This window comes from Agelaius phoeniceus, unplaced genomic scaffold (assembly GCF_051311805.1).
Source record: "Agelaius phoeniceus isolate bAgePho1 unplaced genomic scaffold, bAgePho1.hap1 Scaffold_113, whole genome shotgun sequence".
Lineage (NCBI taxonomy): Eukaryota > Metazoa > Chordata > Aves > Passeriformes > Icteridae > Agelaius > Agelaius phoeniceus.
This window is the reverse complement of record NW_027509877.1, coordinates 1,719,562-1,740,184: the sequence shown is the minus strand read 5'-3', so window position 1 is coordinate 1,740,184 and position 20,623 is coordinate 1,719,562. Positions and strand designations below refer to the sequence as shown.

The 20,623-nt window shown below is 53.6% G+C and overlaps 1 protein-coding gene across 1 annotated transcript in view; it reads right to left on the bottom strand.

Moving 5' to 3' along the window:
- LOC143693004 (uncharacterized) overlaps positions 1-20,623 on the bottom strand; it is a 680,702-nt gene that overhangs the window by 262,845 nt on the left and 397,234 nt on the right. The window contains 1 exon segment of the mRNA XM_077173088.1: positions 17,985-18,068. Within this exon segment, the coding sequence (XP_077029203.1) occupies positions 17,985-18,068 (84 nt within the window).

Here is a 20,623-nt window from a genome sequence, read left to right as displayed (position 1 = left end):
AGGACAACCCTGCTGCCAACCCCGTCCTGCCGGGAATGCTCTGGGGGGATCTCCTTCCCCTTCCCTCTGGCATGGAGGCAAATCCCATCCTCTCCTTGTCCTTCCTCCCCCAGGGAAGAAGCTGAGGATGGAGACCAGGGAGGACAAATCCCCACAGCAGAATCTCGTGGAAGAGGCCATTTTAAGTGGCTCCACGGTGCAGAATTCCAACGTGGAGGAAAAGCCCCAGAGTTTCCACAGGAGGAGGGGCTGCAAAGCCAGCCCAGGGTGCTCTGAGGAGGAAAGACCCATCCTGATCCAGGAAGGTGGGCAGAGCTTCAGCCAGAGCTCAGAGCTGGTGGTCCCTGAGCAGCTTCATGATGGGGAGAAGCCCTACAAGTGCTTGGAGTGTGGGAAGTGCTTCAGGAAGAGTAACCACCTGATGTGCCACCAGATGATCCACACTGGGGAATGGCCCTACGAGTGTGGGGAGTGTGGGAAGGGCTTCAGCTGCAGCTCAGAACTCATCAGGCACCAACGCATCCACGCTGGGGAGAGGCCCTACGAGTGTCCCCAGTGTCCGAAGAGGTTTCGGACCAGTTCTGATCTCCTCTGCCACCAGCAGATTCACACCGAGGAGAGGCCCTTCCGCTGCCCTGAGTGCGGGAAGGGCTTCAAGCAAAACTCCACCCTCATCACCCACCAGCGCATCCACACTGGGGAGAGGCCCTACGAGTGTCCCCAGTGTGGGAAGAGCTTCACCACCAGCTCTCACTTGACCAGACACCAACGGAGCCACCAGTGAGGGAAGCCCTGCAAATGCCCCAGCTGCAAGAAGATCTTCATGCACGCTCCAGCTTCATCTCCCAATAGAGGGCCCACATTGGGAAGAGTCCTGGGGATCCATGTTCCCTGTGATCCATGCTGGGAAGACACCTGTCCCTTTTCCTGCCGATGACATGATGTGGGATTGAAAAACATGATGGTCTTGCCATCGACATGTCATTATATTCACTCCCACCTCAGGTCATTGCCAGGGGCAGGAAAGGGAGTCTCTCTTTCCCTCAGTGAAGAGAAGGGTCTCCTTTCCAGGCAGGGGAAATTGTGGCCAGGCAGACCCAGTGAGTTGTGTTTTAATTTTTCCTGTAAACAGTTTTATTTATCCCTTTTGTTATCAATGTTGTTTCTGTTCCATTTGTTCCTTATCTCGTTGCTGTTCCCAATAAATTGTTCTTCTCCCAGCCCGGGATCTTCGCCTTTTGTGCTTTCCATGGGAGGCGGGAGGGCAGCAAGGGCAGCACGGTTTTAGCGGGAGCAGGAATTTAGGGAATCCCATTCCTAAACCCCAGCCCATGGAGACCGAGCATCCCAGCTGGTGCCAGCCCTGGTGGCCATGGCAGCCGCCTTGGGAGTGGGTCCCTGGCTGGGGCTGTGGGAACCTCTTCCCTCTGGTGCCCAGGGACAGGAGTGGAGGGAACGGCTGCAGCTGAGTCGGGGCAGGCTCAGGTTGGATGTCAGGAAAAGGTTTTTGCCCGGAGGCTGCTGGGGCCCTGCCCAGGCTCCCCAGGGCAGGGTCCCAGCTCCAGGGCTCTCTGAGCTCCAGCAGCATTTGGCCAGCGCTGCCAGGCCCGGGCTGGCATTGTTGGGGTGTCCTGTGCAGGGCCAGCAGTTGGACTGGAGGATCCTGATGGGTCCCTCCCAGCTCCGCCAGTTCTGTGGTTCTGGGATCCCATGAGCCTGGGGATGGGACTGGAAATGGTTGCCATGGCAAAAAACTTCTGGCCCAGGCCTGAGCTGGTGTCCATGGCAACCACCCCTGGCATGGGGTCTCCATGGAGCTGCCAAAGGACTGACCATAGCAACAGGGGGTCTAGTGATGGTTTCCATGGAAACTGAGCATAGCAACAGACGCCTGGTGATGGTTGCCTGCTAAGGATCAGATTTGTCCCAGGCCCTCAGAGGGGCTCCATGGGGACTTTCCAAGACTCTCCAGGCTGTTCCAGAGCTGGAATGTCACAGGCACAGACAGGGGCTCCACGGAGACCTCCCAGGGCTTTCTGGGGATGGTAAAGAGCCCTGTAGTCAGAGGCAGTCACAGCCATTCCATGGTGACATCCCAGGGCACCTTGGGCTGCAAAGGCACCCATCTGTCACAGGCACTCACGGGGGCTCCACGGTGACATCCCAGGAGTCCCCAGGCTTCCAAAGAGCCGGGATGTCCCAGAATCTCACAGGGGTTCCTGTCATGGCCACAGTGGGAGCTTCAGGCAAAAGCTTTATTTCTTTATTGGAGAAACTCCTGCTGAGACATGAGGTGGAGAAATGACAGCCAACAGCCATCATGGATCCTCAAAGCCCTGCAGGACCCCTAGACTTCTCAAATTCCTTCTAAGAGAGGAGACTGGCAGCAGCTGGATCACATTCCTGCCCCTGACTTTGTCAAAGGTCGAAAGCATTGGACAGGTGAAATTGAACTTTAACAAAATTTTTCCTACAGGATTAATGATAGAATACCAGAGAAATTAGTATATATACACCTCTGATTGATTCTGATCACGATCAGATGGAAAGATCACTAGCACAGTTATTTACTCCACAGTACAGGAGCTATAACAATTATTAGAATATTGTGCTCTAGGAAGCAATTTTGAAGTCAGCAGGGCCTTGCTGGAGTTGTTGGAGCCCATTGCAGGCAGAGCCTCCGGCTCCAGCAGGAGCTGCCTTTCCTGTGCCATCAGCAGGGCAGGTCCCACTGCAGGAAAAGCCCCAGGCCAGCCCCAGCACAGGGAAGGACTCGGGCACAAGGGCAGAGTGCCGTGCTGGGAGCTGTGCCAGGGAGAGCCTGAGGCACCAAAGGCACCTTGGCAGCAGCAGCTGCTTGCAGGCCATGGCCAGAAGCCTCCCTTGGCAGCCCGGCCTGGTGGCCACCACTGCAGAGCTGCTGCCTCAGGGCTCATTCCTGGCTGGGCTCTGATAAGCCACTTGTGCTCCAGGAGCCTGACTGGGAAGCCATTGGCCCCAGCACCTTGGGGACAAGATATGAATGACAAAACTCTTCATGCCAGCAGAGCCAAGGCAGGGGCAGAGCAAAGGGCAGAGCCAGGCCCAGGGGACAGGGCTGCCATGGTGATGGCTGTGAGGTCACTGCCCCTGCAGCAGCCTGGCTGCCCTCAGCAGACATTCTGGCCACAAGCCTTGTGGGGGCACCCAGCACAGCAGAGAACCCACACAACAGGAATTCCATCCTTGGGAAGGGCAGGGGGTTTCCCTATGTCAGGTTGCACAAAGCTCCTGCTCCTGGACAATTCCTAGCTGGGTGCATCACCCTCTCTGCAAAAACAGTTGCAGTTTTGTTCCACTCTCATCATTGTAAATTATTTTCTCCTTCTAACAAATGGAAATCCAGACTCATTCACTTTAGACATATTGACTCTTGTTCTGCCACTGCAAAATTTGTAAGAAAATACCTTTGGCAGTTATTTTTCCATTTTCACAGACATTGGAGAGGACCCAGACATCTACCAAGATGGGGTTTTGAGGCCTTATCACATAACCCGCAGGTAGAGGCTGCAGGTTCTGGGCTCAGTGGGGTGGAGACTGAGGACAGAACAGGAGTAGCCTGGCAGGGGCTGAAGGGTGGTTTCAGAGAGGCTGGAGCTTTTCTTCCTAGAGCATATAAGCATGAGAAGGAAATAATGGCACCAAGGGCAGCTGGGGAGGCCCAGACCAGGCAGCAGCAGAAAGGAATTTCCCTGGCAGGGCAGGGCTGTGGTGCAACACGTCCCCCAGCAGGAGCCTGGAGCAGCCCCAGGCTTTGTGTGGGCAGGCAGAGGCAGGCAGGAGGCAGAGCTGGCAGCAAAGGAAGGGGCCAGCCAGGTGGGGCAGCCGGGGGATGCCGACAGCCTGCAGGGACAGAGGCGCAGGGCAGGGACACCGTAGGACAGCCTGGGCTGCACAGGGCACAGGCATGGGCAGCAGCTGCAAGACAGCCCTGCCAGAGCCAACTCCTGCAGCACTTTGGCCATGGCTGCTGGCCCTGTGGCTGAGGCCAGCAGGGGACAAGTGACCCTTGCAGGCCTCATTGCCTCATTGCCTCCTTGTCCCTGCTCAGCAGCCTGGCAGGGGCCGCCCCATGCTCCTGTCCTTGGCATTGCACATCCCCACATCCCAGTGCCCATCCTGGGAAGAGCCCTGAGCAATGAGGGAGGGAGAGGATCTTCCTGGCCAGGGGCTGGGGCTCAGGTCTTGGCCCTTTGCATTCCTGAAACACATCCGGGTTTGCTCAGCACCAGAGACCCGTTTCCCTTGCTTGTCCCCAGCTGTCATCAGTGCTTCCAGGGTTCTGCTCTACCTGGAACCTGGGGACATTTTCACATGAGTTGTGTCCCTCAGTGGTACCCGTTTAAAGTTAATGAAGCTTTGGACTTTGAACGTGAGTTCGAGTTCTCCAGAAGTTTATTGAGCGCAATCTGAGGTACTGAGTCTGATGCAAAAAGCACCAAAGCCCCAGAGGGTCATTGAAGTCCTTGTGCTGTGTCTGTGCTGCTGAGCTGGGCCAGGCTGCTGGCCCAGAGTGTCCTAGGTTAGAATAGAAAAATGTCTTCTATTCCCATTTTCACGAGCTGCTGAAACCAGGAGGGACATTGTTTTGTTCCTTCTCTCCTGTTAATGGGACCATCAATGTCTTGCCTCATGACTCAGAGATAACTCCCACTAGGAGCCATTTCTGTTTATCGGGTAATCAAGGACCCACCCCATGACTCAGAACGATTTCAGCCCTTTGTGAGATTCCCTGCCCGGGGGGGAGGAGCTCAGCATCCCCACCTGGATACAATCTGGGCTTTGGGACAGAGCAGTCAGTCTTTCCACTGGATTGCCCGAGGAATACCTGCCCTTATCCACTGGTTTCCAGAGGACAAGACCTACCGGATTGTTTCTACAGGATCACCACTTCAACAAGACCATTTCATCTGGACTGCTACCACCCCCCTAACTAGCAGGGTGTCAGGTTGTATTCTGACTCTGTCACTGATTTTTCTTTTGTATTATTGCATGTATATGGTTTTATCCCTTTTCCTGATAAATTGTATTTCTGACTTGGAATCTTTTACTGGTTTTGCTTTGAAACCAGAACACAGAGGCAGCTCCTGGCAAGGGCAGCAGAGCTGCAGAGAGACAGCTCTGGCCAGGAGCAGCTCCTGTGCACAGCCCAGCAGGGCTGGGGCACTGCCAGGGCCCCTCAGGGACACCAGCAGGGCACAGACAGAGCTCCCAGGGGCTCAGCACTGGCAGGGGCTGTGGCATGTCCCAGAGAGGGCTGTGTCACAGCAGCTCCTCTGTGGCTGTGTCATGGAGGCACAGAGCAGCTGTGATGTCAGCAAGGGGCTGTGTGACAGCACAGAGTGGGTTCTGTGAGGTCACAGATTGGGCTATGACATCACAGAGAGTTTTGTGTGACGTCTTCGAGCCGCCACAGTGTCCTAAAGGGCTCTGTGGGACATCACAGAGCAGGCTGTGATGTCATGGCATGGCTGTATGACATCATAGAGCAGGCTATGAGGTTAAAGTGTGTGCTGTGACATTACAGAGTGGGTGTAAGACATCACAGAGAGGGTTGTGTGACATCACTGAGGGGGTTGTGACATCCCAGAGGTGGCTGTGGCATGATAGGGTAGGGTGTGAGGCCATAGAGCAGACTCTATGATCATGGAGGTTGGCTCGGTGACATCAGAGAATGGTTTGTGACATCAGTGGGTGTCCGAGTAACATCACAAAACAGGTTGTGACATCACAGAATAGGCTGTGATATCACGGAGTGACTTTGTGACATCACAGTGTCTTCTGTGATTTCACTGCACAGCTGTATGACACCACAGAGTGATATGCCAGCCTTGGGACTGTGACATCACAGGTGGCTGTGTGACATCACAGGCGTTTGTGTGACATCACAGGGGCTGTGTGACATCACAGGGTCAGTGTGACATCACAGGGGTTGTGTGACATCACAGGGGCTGTGTGAGGTCACTTGGGAGGTCTCTCTGCCCCGCCCCCCCCATAGTTCCCCCCAGAGCAGTCCAACCCTGCTCATGCACAGTGGGGTCCCCTGTCCCCCCAGGTCCCCCTGGCCCCGGCCCCGCAGCCTCCCCCCAGAGGATGTTCCACCAGATCGACCCCAGAGCCTGACACGGGGACGGGGGGCCAGGGCCCTGGGGGTGGCACAGGCGGACAGGGACCCCCCGGCAGCATCCCCATGTCCCCCAGGGCCAGAGCCTGGGCCAGGGCTTCTTCACCCTGTTACAAACGAGGGGCTGAGAGCGCTTAAAATATCCCCAGCAAGGGAGCAACTAAAACCAGATTTAATATTAAGGGAGAGCAGCACAAAGTTCCTTGGCAAGAGTCACTCTGCTCCTGACTGGACACTTCAGGCACACCAAGGAAACAAAGCAACAACAAAACCAAACAAAATCCAGGCAGTCAAACCAGAAATGAACCATGAACTGTCCGTGTGTCTTTGCATGCATGCATGTGTGCCTAAAGGACAGTGGGGGCAAGGAGAAAAGGAATGCAGCCTAAAAGCTAAACTGAGGTCAAACTTAACAGGACTTGACTGATACCTTAGACTTCAGCATTTAGCAAAAGAACAGCACTTAACAGTATCTAACCTTACTTATAACTTATGACCTAATGATTTCACAGTGGAATAACACTTAACAATATTCAACTTAGCTTAAAACCTATATCGAACGCAACGACTTAGGAAAAGAACAAGTCTTAGCAGCATTTAACTTTGCTTACAGCTTGTGACTCACCCTTACTTACAGGCCTGACTGGCTCAGCTATCCAAGGCACTCAGACCCCTCAGAGAGCAGCATTTCTGCCACATTTCCCCAGCACAGGCACTCCTGTGTGCACACAGACACCAAGAGTCAGTGCAAGGCACCTGGGAGAAATTCCCCTGAGGGCAGGAAATGCTCCCTGAGGATGCTTTGGCATCTCCCCAGCAGGCAAAGGGCTGAGCCTGGAGGAGTGGGGGGATCGGCCCAGGCTCCGTCGTTGTTGGGGATCCCCGAGTGCAGCAAACGGGAGAGTTCCCGGCTGGGAGAGGCCCCACTCAGAGGGAGTCACTGGCCCAGGAGAGCTCCAAGGGCTCCTTTTGGAGCGCTGTGTGCAGGGCCCCAAGAGAGGGGCTTCAGTCCCAGCAATGGTTCATCCTGGCCGCACTTGGCACCAACAGCTTTCTTTGGCAGGGTGAGAACAGGGATGTTGTGCCACGGAGGGAACAGAAAGAGCTCCCAGGGCTGCTGCTACAGAAAGCAGGAGCTGGTTGGGCAGCAGCAGTGCCTGGAGCAGACAGTGTTTGTGATGAGCTGCAGAGGAGCTGAGCCCAGGGGCTGTTGGCCAAGGCCCAGGCCCAAGGAGCATTTCTCAGCTGGCAGGGCGGCCTGAGAAGGGGAGGGGGGAATGCAGCAGCACAGGGCCCATGGAATGTAGGGGCCATTGTGACACTGTGGGGCCTTGTGACACCAAGGGACCATTGTGACACTGTGGGGCCTGATGAAACCAAGAGGCCTTTGTGACATTGCAGGGCTGCATGGAACCAAGGGGCCATTGTGGCATTGCAGGGACTTCTGTCATCAGTTGTCCATTGTGACACTAAGAAACCAAGGGGGACCATTGTTACACTGCAGGGCTTCATGGAACCAAAGCTCCAGGGTGACACATAGAGGTCGCCTGTCATCAATGGTCCATTGTGACACTGTGGAGCCAAAAGAGACCATTGTGACACCACAAACCCCCATGGGCCAAGGGTCCATTGTGACATTGTTGGGCTCACAGAACCGAGGAGTGACGTGACATTGTGGGGCCTGTGGAACCACAGAGACCATTGTGACACTGCAAGGCCTCTTGGAATTGTTGGGACCATTGTGACACTGTGGGACCTTAAGGAACCTGGGGACCATTGTGACACTGTGGGACCCCATGGAACCAAGGCACCCTTGTGACACCTCAGGACCCCATAAAACCAAGAGAACGCGGAACAGGTCTGCCCGGTTTGGCCTCCCATGGGCCACCTGACTGGTCCAGCTGACCTTGGCATGTTGAGTGTCTCTTCTCATCTGCTGCTGAAACACTGGGGCTCTGTGCTTTCCTTCCTATGGAAGAGAACTGTCCTTCTCCTCCAGGCACCCATGACCAGAATTGGGATTTCATCATCAAATTTCCTTATATCCAGGGATTGTTCCCATAGCAATATTGCCAGGACAAGTCTGTCTGGCAGTGGTTTCACAAGGGTCACCTCTGATCTGCCCCCAAAACCCTGGGGAAGACTCCGTGCTTTCCTTCCTATGGAAGAGAACTGTCCTTCTTGGCCAGGTGCCCATGGCCACATCTGGCTTCCACCTCCAATACTGTCTATTGTGACAGACTGAAGGAGATTGTTGGCTTGAATCATTTTGTGTGTGTGGGAGGAAGAGGCAGGTCCAGCCTTGCCCTGCCCTGTGACCCCAGCCCTGTTAATGCTTTGACAAGTGTTTGTATTTGATTCACTGTCATATTAAACCTTTTGCCAAAGGTTCTCTGATTTTCTAAAGTTGCCAGTAAAGGCTGTTTGGTTGTTTTCAGCTCCTGAGAATGTCTTGTTGGTATTTCTCCAGTAGATCCAACTCGGAGGACACAAACAATTGTAATTCCTTTAAAATGTCTCGTTGAGAGAATTGTTTGAAGAATGGGAGTCAGGGCTTGCCTGTCCTGCTTGGCCCAGCCCAGGCAGGGCTTCCCCAGCCACATTCCACACTCCATTGCCCCGCTGGAGCCGCTGGTGCCTCTGAGTTCTGCTTGCCCAGCCCCAGGGACGCTCTCCTTGTCTGCCCATTCCCCCACGGTCTCTGGGCAGGGATGGCCTCAGTGGGGGCTGCTGACATCCTCAGCAACTTGCAGAGGCTGCTGCTGAATATTACTGCTCCAGAGGCTCAAAGTGTATTCAATCTGAATAGATCATATTTAAAAAGACAGTGAGAAAACATTTTTTAGGCGCTGCTTAAGTTTTTCTTCCTGTTAATACATGGATATGTGCAATCTCCAATTGACACTGAATCCAGGTTCCTCCTCGTGCCGTTTGAATGGATATGAAAATCAAGACCCTTCATGGCTGACAATCAATCAGACTCTGTCCCTACCCTCTCCCCACCATTTCCCCCATGCAAGCCCTGGCACTCAGGGCAGCCTTCTGCAAATCTGAGCTCCCTCCAGCCCAGGCTGCACCTGCAGCTTTCAGCTCCTTGGCTCCAACTCCCACCTGCTTTCCTTGGAGAAGGAGCTGCCCAAGACACAGAGGGATGTTCATTTCTTGCCAGCCAACAGAGCCAAGGGAAGGCACAGCTCCATCAAATGCAAACGTCATTCTTCCCCTTGGCTCTGCCCTGCCCCTGATCCCCCCATCTTTCCAGTTTCCTTCATCCCTCCAGTGCGAGGGACTTTCTGGGACAAGGGAGCTCTGCTCTGGCTATGGAGGGAGGTGCAAGTGCAGCCCCTGGAGTGGCAACCACAACTCATCAGGTTTGTGTCCTTTGGGGATCAGGAACTGCTGAGACTCAGAGGCACAGAAAGGTTTCTCTTCATGGCCAACATAAAAATTTGAAAATGTGAAAATTTCATAGACATCAAAACCCTTCCCTCTGCTCCTTTTGACATCCCAACAACATCTGACATGTCCACCATCCACAAGGGATTGCCATAGAAAGGATTTAGACAAAGCCATGAGAAGAGGCAATATGAAAGATAAAAATACATCTAAGATGCTGAATAAAGAGTTCTTTAAACTTCTGAAAGATTGGGCAACTCCCTGAAGCTCAAAGCATGAAGCCATTCAAGGCAGATGCATTGGAATAACCAGAGAACAGCTGCAGGAGGAAATGTGGGGGCAACAGGAAAGACATAGATGCAGCTGCTCTAAATGAAGAGATGTCCTTGGACATGGCCATTTAGCCCAGAGAGCTCAAAACACCTGAAGAAAGAAGGGAATGAAATATTAGACTGAATGTTGGAGGCACAGCTAGAGGGAAAGATCAATATTTCTTCTCCTGCCATCAGTAGAAGAATCCAGTTGATCCAGGAAATTCCTGTTCCTGGTGGGAAAACTTGGCCATTTCTTCAAAGTCCTCAATGACCCAGATAATAAAAATTTGCTTCTATATAATGAAGCTAACAGGTATTAAAACCTGTGCCCCTTTCCAGGCCATGGGCACCTGGCCAAGAAGGGCAGTTTTTTCCATAGGAAGGAAAGCACGGAGATGAGAAGAGACCTTCAATTGCCGAGGTCAGCTGGACTAGTCAGGTGGCCCATGGGAGGCCAAAGCAGCAGATGAGTGTTTCAGCAGCAGATGAGAAGAGACCTTCAATTGCCGAGGTCAGCTGGACTCGTCAGGTGGCCCATGGGAGGCCAAAGCAGGCAGACCTGTTCCATGTTCCCTTGGTATTATGGGGTCCTGAGGTGTCACAATGACCCCCAGGTTCCTTAAGGTCCCGCAGTATCACAATGGTTCCAACAATTCCATGAGGCCTTGCAGTGTCAAAATGGTCTCCTTTGGCTCCACAGTGTCACAAGGAATCCGTGATGACAGAAGGCCCTGCAAAGTTACAGGGGCCCCTTGGTTCCATGCAGCCCTGCAATGTCACAAAGGCCTCTTGGTTTCATCAGGCCCCACAGTGTCACAATGGTCTCCTTGGTTCCATGGTGGCCCACAGTGTCACAATGCTTTGCTTATACCATGGGGCCTCAGAGTGTCACAATGGTCTCCATGATTCCATGAGTCCCCTCACTTTTACAACAGCCCCCTGGTTCCGTGAGGCTGTGAAGTATCTTAATGGTCTTTCCATGGTTCCATGGTTCAATGGTTCCTTGCAATGTCACAATGGACATTTGGTTCCATGATACCCCAAAGTGCCACAATGGACTGTATGGTTCCATGAGGCCCCACGGTGTCCCAATGGACCCCTGGTTTGATGGGCCCTCTCAGTGTCACAATGATCTCTACATTCCATGGAGTCACACAGCGTCAGTATGGTCCCCTTGGTCCCATGAGTCCCAGCAATGTCACACTGGTCTCTATGATTCCATGAACCCCCACAGTGTAACAATTGTCCCTTGGTGTCACAAGGCCCCACAGTGTCACAATGGCCCCTACATTCCATGGGCCCTGTGCTGCTGCATTCCCCCCTCCCCTTCTCAGGCCGCCCTGCCAGCTGAGAAATGCTCCTTGGGCCTGGGCCTTGGCCAACAGCCCCTGGGCTCAGCTCCTCTGCAGCTCATCACAAACACTGTCTGCTCCAGGCACTGCTGCTGCCCAACCAGCTCCTGCTTTCTGTAGCAGCAGCCCTGGGAGCTGTTTCTGTTCCCTCCGTGGCACAACATCCCTGTTCTCACCCTGCCAAAGAAAGCTGTTGGTGCCAAGTGCGGCCAGGATGAATCATTGCTGGGACTGAAGCCCCTCTCTTGGGGCCCTGCAAACAGCGCTCCAAAAGGAGCCCTTGGAGCTCTCCTGGGCCAGCGACTCCCTCTGAGTGGGGCCTCTCCCAGCCGGGAACTCTCCCGTTTGCTGCACTCGGGGATCCCCAACAACGACGGAGCCTGGGCCGATCCCCCCACTCCTCCAGGCTCAGCCCTTTGCCTGCTGGGGAGATGCCAAAGCATCCTCAGGGAGCATTTCCTGCCCTCAGGGGAATTTCTCCCAGGTGCCTTGCACTGACTCTTGGTGTCTGTGTGCACACAGGAGTGCCTGTGCTGGGGAAATGTGGCAGAAATGCTGCTCTCTGAGGGGTCTGAGTGCCTTGGATAGCTGAGCCAGTCAGGCCTGTAAGTAAGGGTGAGTCACAAGCTGTAAGCAAAGTTAAATGCTGCTAAGACTTGTTCTTTTCCTAAGTCGTTGCGTTCGATATAGGTTTTAAGCTAAGTTGAATATTGTTAAGTGTTATTCCACTGTGAAATCATTAGGTCATAAGTTATAAGTAAGGTTAGATACTGTTAAGTGCTGTTCTTTTGCTAAATGCTGAAGTCTAAGGTATCAGTCAAGTCCTGTTAAGTTTGAGCTCAGTTTAGCTTTTAGGCTGCATTCCTTTTCTCCATGCCCCCACTGTCCTTTAGGCACACATGCATGCATGCAAAGACACACGGACAGTTCATGGTTCATTTCTGGTTTGACTGCCTGGCTTTTTTTTGGTTCTGTTGTTGCTTTGTTTCCTTGGTGTGCCTGAAGTGTCCAGTCAGGAGCAGAGTGACTCTTGCCAAGGAACTTTGTGCTGCTCTCCCTTAATATTAAATCTGGTTTTTGCTGCTCCCTTGCTGGGGATTTTTTCAGCGCTCTCAAGGCCTCATTGGTACCAGGGTGAAGAAGCCCTGGCCCAGGCTCTGGCCCTGGGGGACATGGGGACACTGCCGGGGGGTCCCTGTCCGCCTGTGCCACCCCCAGGGCCCTGGCCCCCCGTCCCCGTGTCAGGCTCTGGGGTCGATCTGGTGGAACATCCTCTGGGGGAGGCTGCGGGGCCGGGGGTGGGGGGACCCGGGGGGACAGGGGACCCCACTGTGCACGAGCAGGGTTGGACTGCTCTGGGGGGAACTGTGAGGGGGGCCAGGGCAGAGTGACCTCCCCAGTGACCTCACACAGCCCCTGTGATGTCACACAGCCCCTGTGATGTCACACAAATGCCTGTGATGTCACACAGCCACCTGTGATGTCACAGTCCCAAGGCTGGCATATCACTCTGTGGTGTCATACAGCTGTGCAGTGAAATCACAGAAGACACTGTGATGTCACAAAGTCACTCCGTGATGTCACAGCCTGTTCTGTGATGTTACTCAGACACCCACTGATGTCACAAACCATTCTCTGACGTCACTGAGCCACCCTCCATGATCATAGGGTCTGCTCTATGGCCTCACACCCTACCCTATCATGCCACAGCCACCTCTGGGATGTCACAACCCCCTCAGTTATGTCACACAACCCTCTCTGTGATGTCTTACACCCACTCTGTAATGTCACAGCACACACTTTGACCTCACAGCCAGCTCCATGGTGTCGTACAGCCATGCCATGATGTCACAGCCTGCTCTGTGATGTCACACAGTCCCCTCTATGATGCTGTAGCTGCTTTATGACCTCAAACCACAAGCTCTGTGACGTCATAGCCAAAGCTGTGACCTCACACAGCCCACTCTGTGCTGTCACACAGCCCCTTGCTGGCATCACAGCTGCTCTGTGCCTCCATGACACAGCCACAGAGGAGCTGCTGTGACACAGCCCTCTCTGGGACATGCCACAGCCCCTGCCAGTGCTGAGCCCCTGGGAGCTCTGTCTGTGCCCTGCTGGTGTCCCTGAGGGGCCCTGGCAGTGCCCCAGCCCTGCTGGGCTGTGCACAGGAGCTGCTCCTGGCCAGAGCTGTCTCTCTGCAGCTCTGCTGCCCTTGCCAGGAGCTGCCTCTGTGTTCTGGTTTCAAAGCAAAACCAGTAAAAGATTCCAAGTCAGAAATACAATTTATCAGGAAAAGGGATAAAACCATATACATGCAATAATACAAAAGAAAAATCAGTGACAGAGTCAGAATACAACCAGACACCCTGCTAGTTAGGGGGGTAGTAGCACTCCAGAGGAAATGGTCTTGTTGAAGTGGTGATCCTGTAGAAACAATCTGGTAGCTCTTGTCCTCTGGAAACCAGTGGGTAAGGGCAGATATTCCTCAGGCAATCCAGTGGAAAGACTGACTGCTCTGTCCCCAAGCCCAGATTCTATCCAGGTGGGGATGCTGAGCTCCTCCCCGCTGGGCAGGGAATCTCAAAATGGGCTGAAATTGTTCTGAGTCATGGGGTGGGTCCTTGATTACCCGATAAACAGAAATGGCTCCTAGTGGGAGTTATCTCTGAGTCATGAGGCAAGACATTGATGGTCCCATTAACAGGAGAGAAGGAACAAAACAATGTCCCTCCTGGTTTCAGCAGCTCGTGAAAATGGGAATAGAAGACATTTTTCTATTCTAACCTAGGACACTCTGGGCCAGCAGCCCAGCCCAGCTCAGCAGCACAGACTCAGCACAAGGACTTCAATGGCCTTTGGGGCTTTGGTGCTATTTGCATCAGACTCGGTACCTCAGATTGCACTCAATGAACTTCTGGAGAACTCAAACTCACATTCAAAGTCCAAAGTTTCATTAAGTTTTAATGGGTACCACTGAGGGACACAATTCATGTGAAAATGTCTCCAAGTTCCAGGTCGAGCAGAACACTGGAGGCACTGATGACAGCTGGGGACAAGCAAGGGAAACGGGTCTCTGGTGCTGAGCAAACCCGGATGTGTTTCAGGAATGCAAAGGGCCAAGGCCTGAGCCCCAGCCCCTGGCCAGGAAGATCCTCTCCCTCCCTCATTGCTCAGGGCTCTTCCCAGGATGGGCACTGGGATGTGGGGATGTGCAATGCCAAGGACAGGAGCATGGGGCGGCCCCTGCCAGGCTGCTGAGCAGGGACAAGGAGGCCATGAGGCCCCAGGCCTGCAAGGGTCACTTGTCCCCTGCTGGCCTCAGCCACAGGGCCAGCAGCCATGGCCAAAGTGCTGCAGGAGTTGGCTCTGGCAGGGCTGTCTTGCAGCTGCTGCCCATGCCTGTGCCCTGTGCAGCCCAGGCTGTCCTACGGTGTCCCTGCCCTGCGCCTCTGTCCCTGCAGGCTGTCGGCATCCCCCGGCTGCCCCACCTGGCTGGGCCCTTCCTTTGCTGACAGCTCTGCCTCCTGCCTGCCTCTGCCTGCCCACACAAAGCCTTGGGCTGCTCCAGGCTCCTGCTGGGGGACGTGCTGCACCACAGCCCTGCCCTGGCAGGGAAATTCCTTTCTGCTGCTGCCCAGTCTGGATCTTCCCAGCTGCCCTTGGTGCCATTATTTCCTTCTCATGCTTATATGCTCTAGGAAGAAAAGCTCCAGCCTCTCTGAAACCACCCTTCAGCCCCTGCCAGGCAACTCCTGTTCTGTCCTCAGTCTCCACCCCACTGAGCCCAGAACCTGCAGCCTCTACATGTGGGTTATGTGATAAGGCCTCAAAACCCCATCTTGGAAGATGTTTGGGGTTCACTGTGGTCACAAGGGTTTTCAGGATGAAGAAGAGACGAGAATGTTGACTCCATGATCAGAAGGCTTGATTTATTATTTTATGATATATGTTACATTAAGACTATACTAAAAAGCAATAGAAAGGAAAGGTTTCTTCAGCAGCTAGCTAAGCTAAGAATAGACAAGAATGAATAACAAAGATCTGTGTCTCAGACAGAGCAAGAGCCAGCTCTGCCATGAGTGGTCAAGAAATCCAAACACCCACAGGGGACCAATCACGGGTCTACCTGTTGCATTCCACAGCAGCAGAAAACCATTGTTTACTTTGGTTGCTGAAACTGAAGCTTCTCACAAGGAAAAATCCTAAGAAAGGATTTTTCATGAAAGATGTCTGTGACATTTGGGTCCTCTTCAAAGTCTGTGAAAATGGAAAAATAGTGGCCAAAGGTATTTTCTCCCAAATCTTGCAGTGCCAGAACAAGGGTCCATATGTCTAAAGTGAATGAGTCTGGATTTCCATTTGTTAGAAGGAGAAAATAATTTACAATGATGAGAGTGGAACAAAACTGCAACTGTTTTTGCAGAGAGGTTGATGCACCATGCCAGGAATTGTCCAGGAGCAGGAGCTTTGTGCAACCTGACCCAGTTAAACCCCCTGCCCTTCCCAAGGATGGAATTCCTGTAGTGTGGGTTCTCTGCTGTGCTGGGTGTCCTCACAAGGCTTGTGGCCAGAATGTCTGCTGAGGGCAGCCAGGCTGCTGCAGGGGCAGTGACCTCACAGCCATCACCATGGCAGCCCTGGGCCTGGCTGTGCCCTTTGCTCTGCCCCTGCCTTGTATCTGCTGGCATGAAAAGTTTTGTCATTGATATCTTGTCCCCAAGGTGTCTGGGCCAATGGCTTCCCAATCAGGCTCCTGGGGCACAAGTGGCTTTTCAGAGGCCAGCCAGAAAGGAGCCCTGAGGCAGCAGCTCTGCAGTGGTGGCCACCAGGCCGGGCTGCCAAAGGAGGCTTCTGGCCATGGCCTGCAAGCAGCTGCTGCTGCCAAGGTGCCTTTGGTGCCTCAGGCTCTCCCTGGCACAGCTCCCAGCACGGCACTCTGCCCTTGTGCCCGAGGCCTTCCCTGTGCTGGGGCTGGCCTGGGCCTTTTCCTGCAGTGGGACCTGCCCTGCTGATGGCACAGGAAAGGCAGCTCCTGCTGGAGCAGGAGGCTCTGCCTGCAATGGGCTCCAACAACTCCAGCAAGGCCCTGCTGACTTCAAAATTGCTTCCTAGAGCACAATATTCTAATAATTGTTATAGCTCCTGTACTGTGGAGTAAATAACTGTGCTAGTGATCTTTCCATCTGATCGTGATCAGAATCAATCAGAGGTGTATTTATACTAATTTATCTGGTATTCTATCATTAATCCTGTAGGATAAATTTTGTTAAAGTTCAATTTCACCTGTCCAATGCTTTCGACCTTTGACAAAGTCAGGGGCAGGAATGTGATCCAGCCGCTGCCAGTCTCCTCTCTTAGAAGGAATTTGAGAAGTCTAGGGGTCCTGCAGGGCTTTGAGGATCCATGGTGGCTGTTGGCTGTCATTTCTCCACCTCATGTCTCAGCAGGAGTTTCTCCAATAAAGAAACAAAGCTTTTGCCTGAAGCTCCCACTGTGCCCATGACAGGAACCCCTGTGAGTGTCTGGGACATCCTGGCTCTTTGGCAGGCTGGAGACTCCTGGGATGTCACCGTGGAGCCCCCATGAGTGCCTGTGACAGATGGGTGCCTTTGCAGCCCAAGGTGCCCTGGGATGTCACCATGGAATGGCTGTGATTGCCTCCTACAACAGGGCTCTTTACCATCCCCAGAAAGCCCTGGGAGGTCTCCGTGGAGCCCCTGTCTCTGCCTGTGACATTCCGGCTCTGGAAGAGCCTGGAGACTCTTGGAAAGTCCCCATGGAACCCCTCTGAGGTCCTGTGACAAATCTGATCCTTAGCAGGCAACCATCACCAGCCCCCTGTTGCTATGCTCAGTTTCCATGGCAACCATCACCAGACCTCATGTTTCTATGCTCAGTCCCTTGGCAGCTCCATGGAGACCCCATGCCAGGGGTGGTTGCCATGGCCACCAGGGCTGGCACCAGCTGGGATGCTCGGTTTCCACGGGCTGTGCTTCAGGAATGGGATTCCCCAATTTCCTGCCCACACTAAAACCGCGCTGCCCTCACAGACCTCCCGCCTCCCATGGAAAGCACAAAAGGCAAAGATCCCAGGCTGGGATAAGAACAATTTATTTGGAACAGCAACGAGATAAGGAACAAATGGAACAGAAACAGTATTGATAACAGAAGGGATCAATAAAACTGTTTACAGGGAAAAATACAACATCAACTACTGGCTCTACCCAGTTTCGTATTTCCCCTCCCTGGAAAGGACACCCTTCTCCTCAGGGAGAGAGAGTCCCTTTCCTGCCCCTGGCAATGTTCTCAGGTGGGAGTGAATGTAATCACATGGCCATGGCCAGACCCTCATGTTCTTCATCCCACATCATGTCATTGACAGGGACAGGAAAAGGTACAGGTGTCTTCCCAGCATGGATCACTGGGAACATGGATCACCTGGGCTCTTTTCAACATGGGTTTTCCCATGGGGGTTGAAGCTGGAGCTGGGCAGAAAGCTCCTCCTGCACTTGGGGCATTTGCAGGGCGTCTCTTACCGGTGACTCCGTTGGTGTCTTGTCAAGTGAGAGCTGCTGGGGAAGCTCTTCCCACACTTGGGACACTGGTAGGGCCTCTCCCCAGTGTGGATGCGTTGGTGCCTGATGAGTTCTGAGCTGCAGCTGCAGCCCTTCCCACACTCCCCACACTCATAGGCCCATTCCCCAGTGTGGATCATCTGGTGGCGGATCAGGTGGGAGCTCTTCCTGAAGCACTTCCCACACTCCAAGCACTTGTAGGGCTTCTCCCCATCATGAAGCTGCTCATGGGCCACCAGCTCTGAGCTCTGGCTGAAGCTCTGTCCACCTTCCTGGCTCAGGGTGGGTCTTTCCTCCTCAGAGCACCCTGGGCTGGGTTTGTAGCCCCTCTTCCTGTACAGTCTCTGGGGATTTTCCTCCCTGTTGGATTCCTCCGCTCTGGAATCACTCAAAACAGCCTCTTCCATGAGGTCCTGCTGTGGGGATTTGTCCTCCCTGGTCTCCATCCTCAGCCTCTTCCCTGGGGGAGGAATGAGATGGAGATGATGGGATTTGCCTCCATGCCACACGGAAGGGGAAGGAGATCCCCCCAGAGCATCCCCAGCAGGACGGGGTTGACACCGGGTTCGTCCTGCAGCCGGGGGCCGTGCTAGGCTGGGAGATGGAGCAGGAGAGAGGGGCAAAGGGGCACTGACTTCCTCCTCACCTGCCTGGGTGTCCCAGGGCTCCTTCCTCTTCCTCACACCCTCCTCGTCCATCTGGCCAAGAACTGAGAATGGGAAATTCTCTTTAAGGAGGAAAACAAAGGATGAGCACACTGGATTTTGTACTGGTTTGAAGGCAAACCTGGGGAGGGTCTAAACCAGGAGTACAATTTAATAAGAAAATTTCCATCAAGGCAATGATACAGAAACACTGCCTTAAACTGACAGAGTCAGGATATAACCTGACACCCTGTTGCTCAGGGTGGTGGCAGCAGTCCCATTAAATGGTGGCTGCAGTCCTGTTGGAGTGATGAACGTGATTCTGTCCAAGCAGTGATCCTGTAGAAGGGTCTGGTCTTCCTCTGGAGGTCCAGTGGTGGTTCTGGAGCTCTTGTCCTCTGGGAATCCAGCAGGCAAGCTGCTCCTGGTGTTGCAAGGCTCAGCTTATATCCAGGTAGGAATGCTTGGATCCTCCCGCTGGGCGGAGCATCCCACAATGGGATGATGGAATTTGATCAGTCCTGCAGTGACACACAATGGCCCATTCGCAGAAGATATCTCCCCTGGAGGGCGTTATCAGGGCTGAGTCATGGAAGAGATAAAGAACCCTGCCCCACCTGTTTATAGCAGTTGATGAAGATGGGGATTGAAAACATGCATTTGGTTCTATCTTACATTGCAACCTGAAACAGTGGGGTAATCCCTGCTCAGGGGGTGAACACCATCCCCCTTACCCAAACTGGCTCAGGTGTAAAACCCCCACCCTGGGAAGGCCACACACACAGGGGACAATGTCACACTTGGACCACTCCAGGGGAGATCTCTGTCCCTCTCAGTCCCTGGCTGTCACCCCTTTTCTTTTTCACAGGCCGGGGGCTTTGCCAAATCAAAAAATAAGTTTTATTTCTTTGTCCCTGTCACCTTTGTGCCATCTACACAGAGCTTTCCCTTTCATTTTCATACGCATTTCATAAAAGAGGTATCGCAATGTATTGGGCCAAATTCCCACTTTTCTTTTATCAGAATGTGCCAGCAGCTGAGCTGGAGCTCTGCAGGACCAATGGATTTTGGAATTGCCACAGAATTGCTTCTACTGTCAGTTTATTAAATTTTGCAATTTGTTTGCGTTTTCACCACAAGTTACTTGTGGGAAGAGCAAATTCAAGGCATTTTCTGTAGGCTTAAGTTTGATTTTTGTCAAGAAAGAACTTCACTTTGTCCAGTGCCCAGGGAATGCTCAAGGGGTCACTGAGCCTCTCAAAATGGGGGATGCTTGAGAGGGGCTTGGGAGGGTTTGTCCCCATCCCTGTCACTCCAGGCCATTCCCCAGGGGTGTCCCTGTCCCTGTCACCCCAAGCCATTCCCCAGGGGTCTCCATCATTCTCACCCCAGGGAATGCCTGGGGGGTATCCCTCCCTCTCTCCCCTGTGCCAGGGGGTGCTCGGGGCAGTCTCTGTCCCTCTCAGCCCAGGGGATGCTCGGGGCTCTCTGTCCCCTGGCCCTGGGGGATGCTCGGGGGGTGTCCATCCCTCTGGCCTCAGGCAATGCCTGTGCAGGGCTGGGCACCAGGGGCTCTGTGTCCCTCTCACCACTGAGGCTGCTCGGGGCTGGGGGGGCTCTGCCACCTTCTCACCCCTGGGGAGGCCGGGGGGGGTCTCTGTCCCTCTCAGCCCTGCTGTGACCCCACCCAAACATCATCGGGGCCACAGGGACAGAGACACCCCCAAAGCCCCAGAAGGGCTGAACCTGGGATTTGGTTTGGGGCTGAGGATTTAGGAAAGGGCTAGGAATTGGGGCTGGGCTTGGAGCTGGGGCTCAGATTTGGATTAGAGCTGGGATTGGGGTTAAGGCTAGACATGGGATTGGCTTTAGGGCTGGGGTTGGGATTGGGTCTGGGGCTAGATGAGTGTGGGGCTGGGATAAGAATAAATTCAGAACTGTGAGTGTGTCTGAACATGCAGTGAGATTGAGACCCGGATCAGGGTCAGGTTTGGGAGTGAGCTCACCCAGAGCAGGACAGTGGGGATGTCACTGTGGGATGTTTTGGGGAAAATCCTGGTTTGGGGAAAAACAAGCTGTGAATGCCTTGTGCTGGGGATTCCTCCTACCCAAGTCCATCTCTGGAAGTCATCTGGTGTCCATAAAAACCTTCAAAAATGAAGAGTGAATCAAAAAAAGC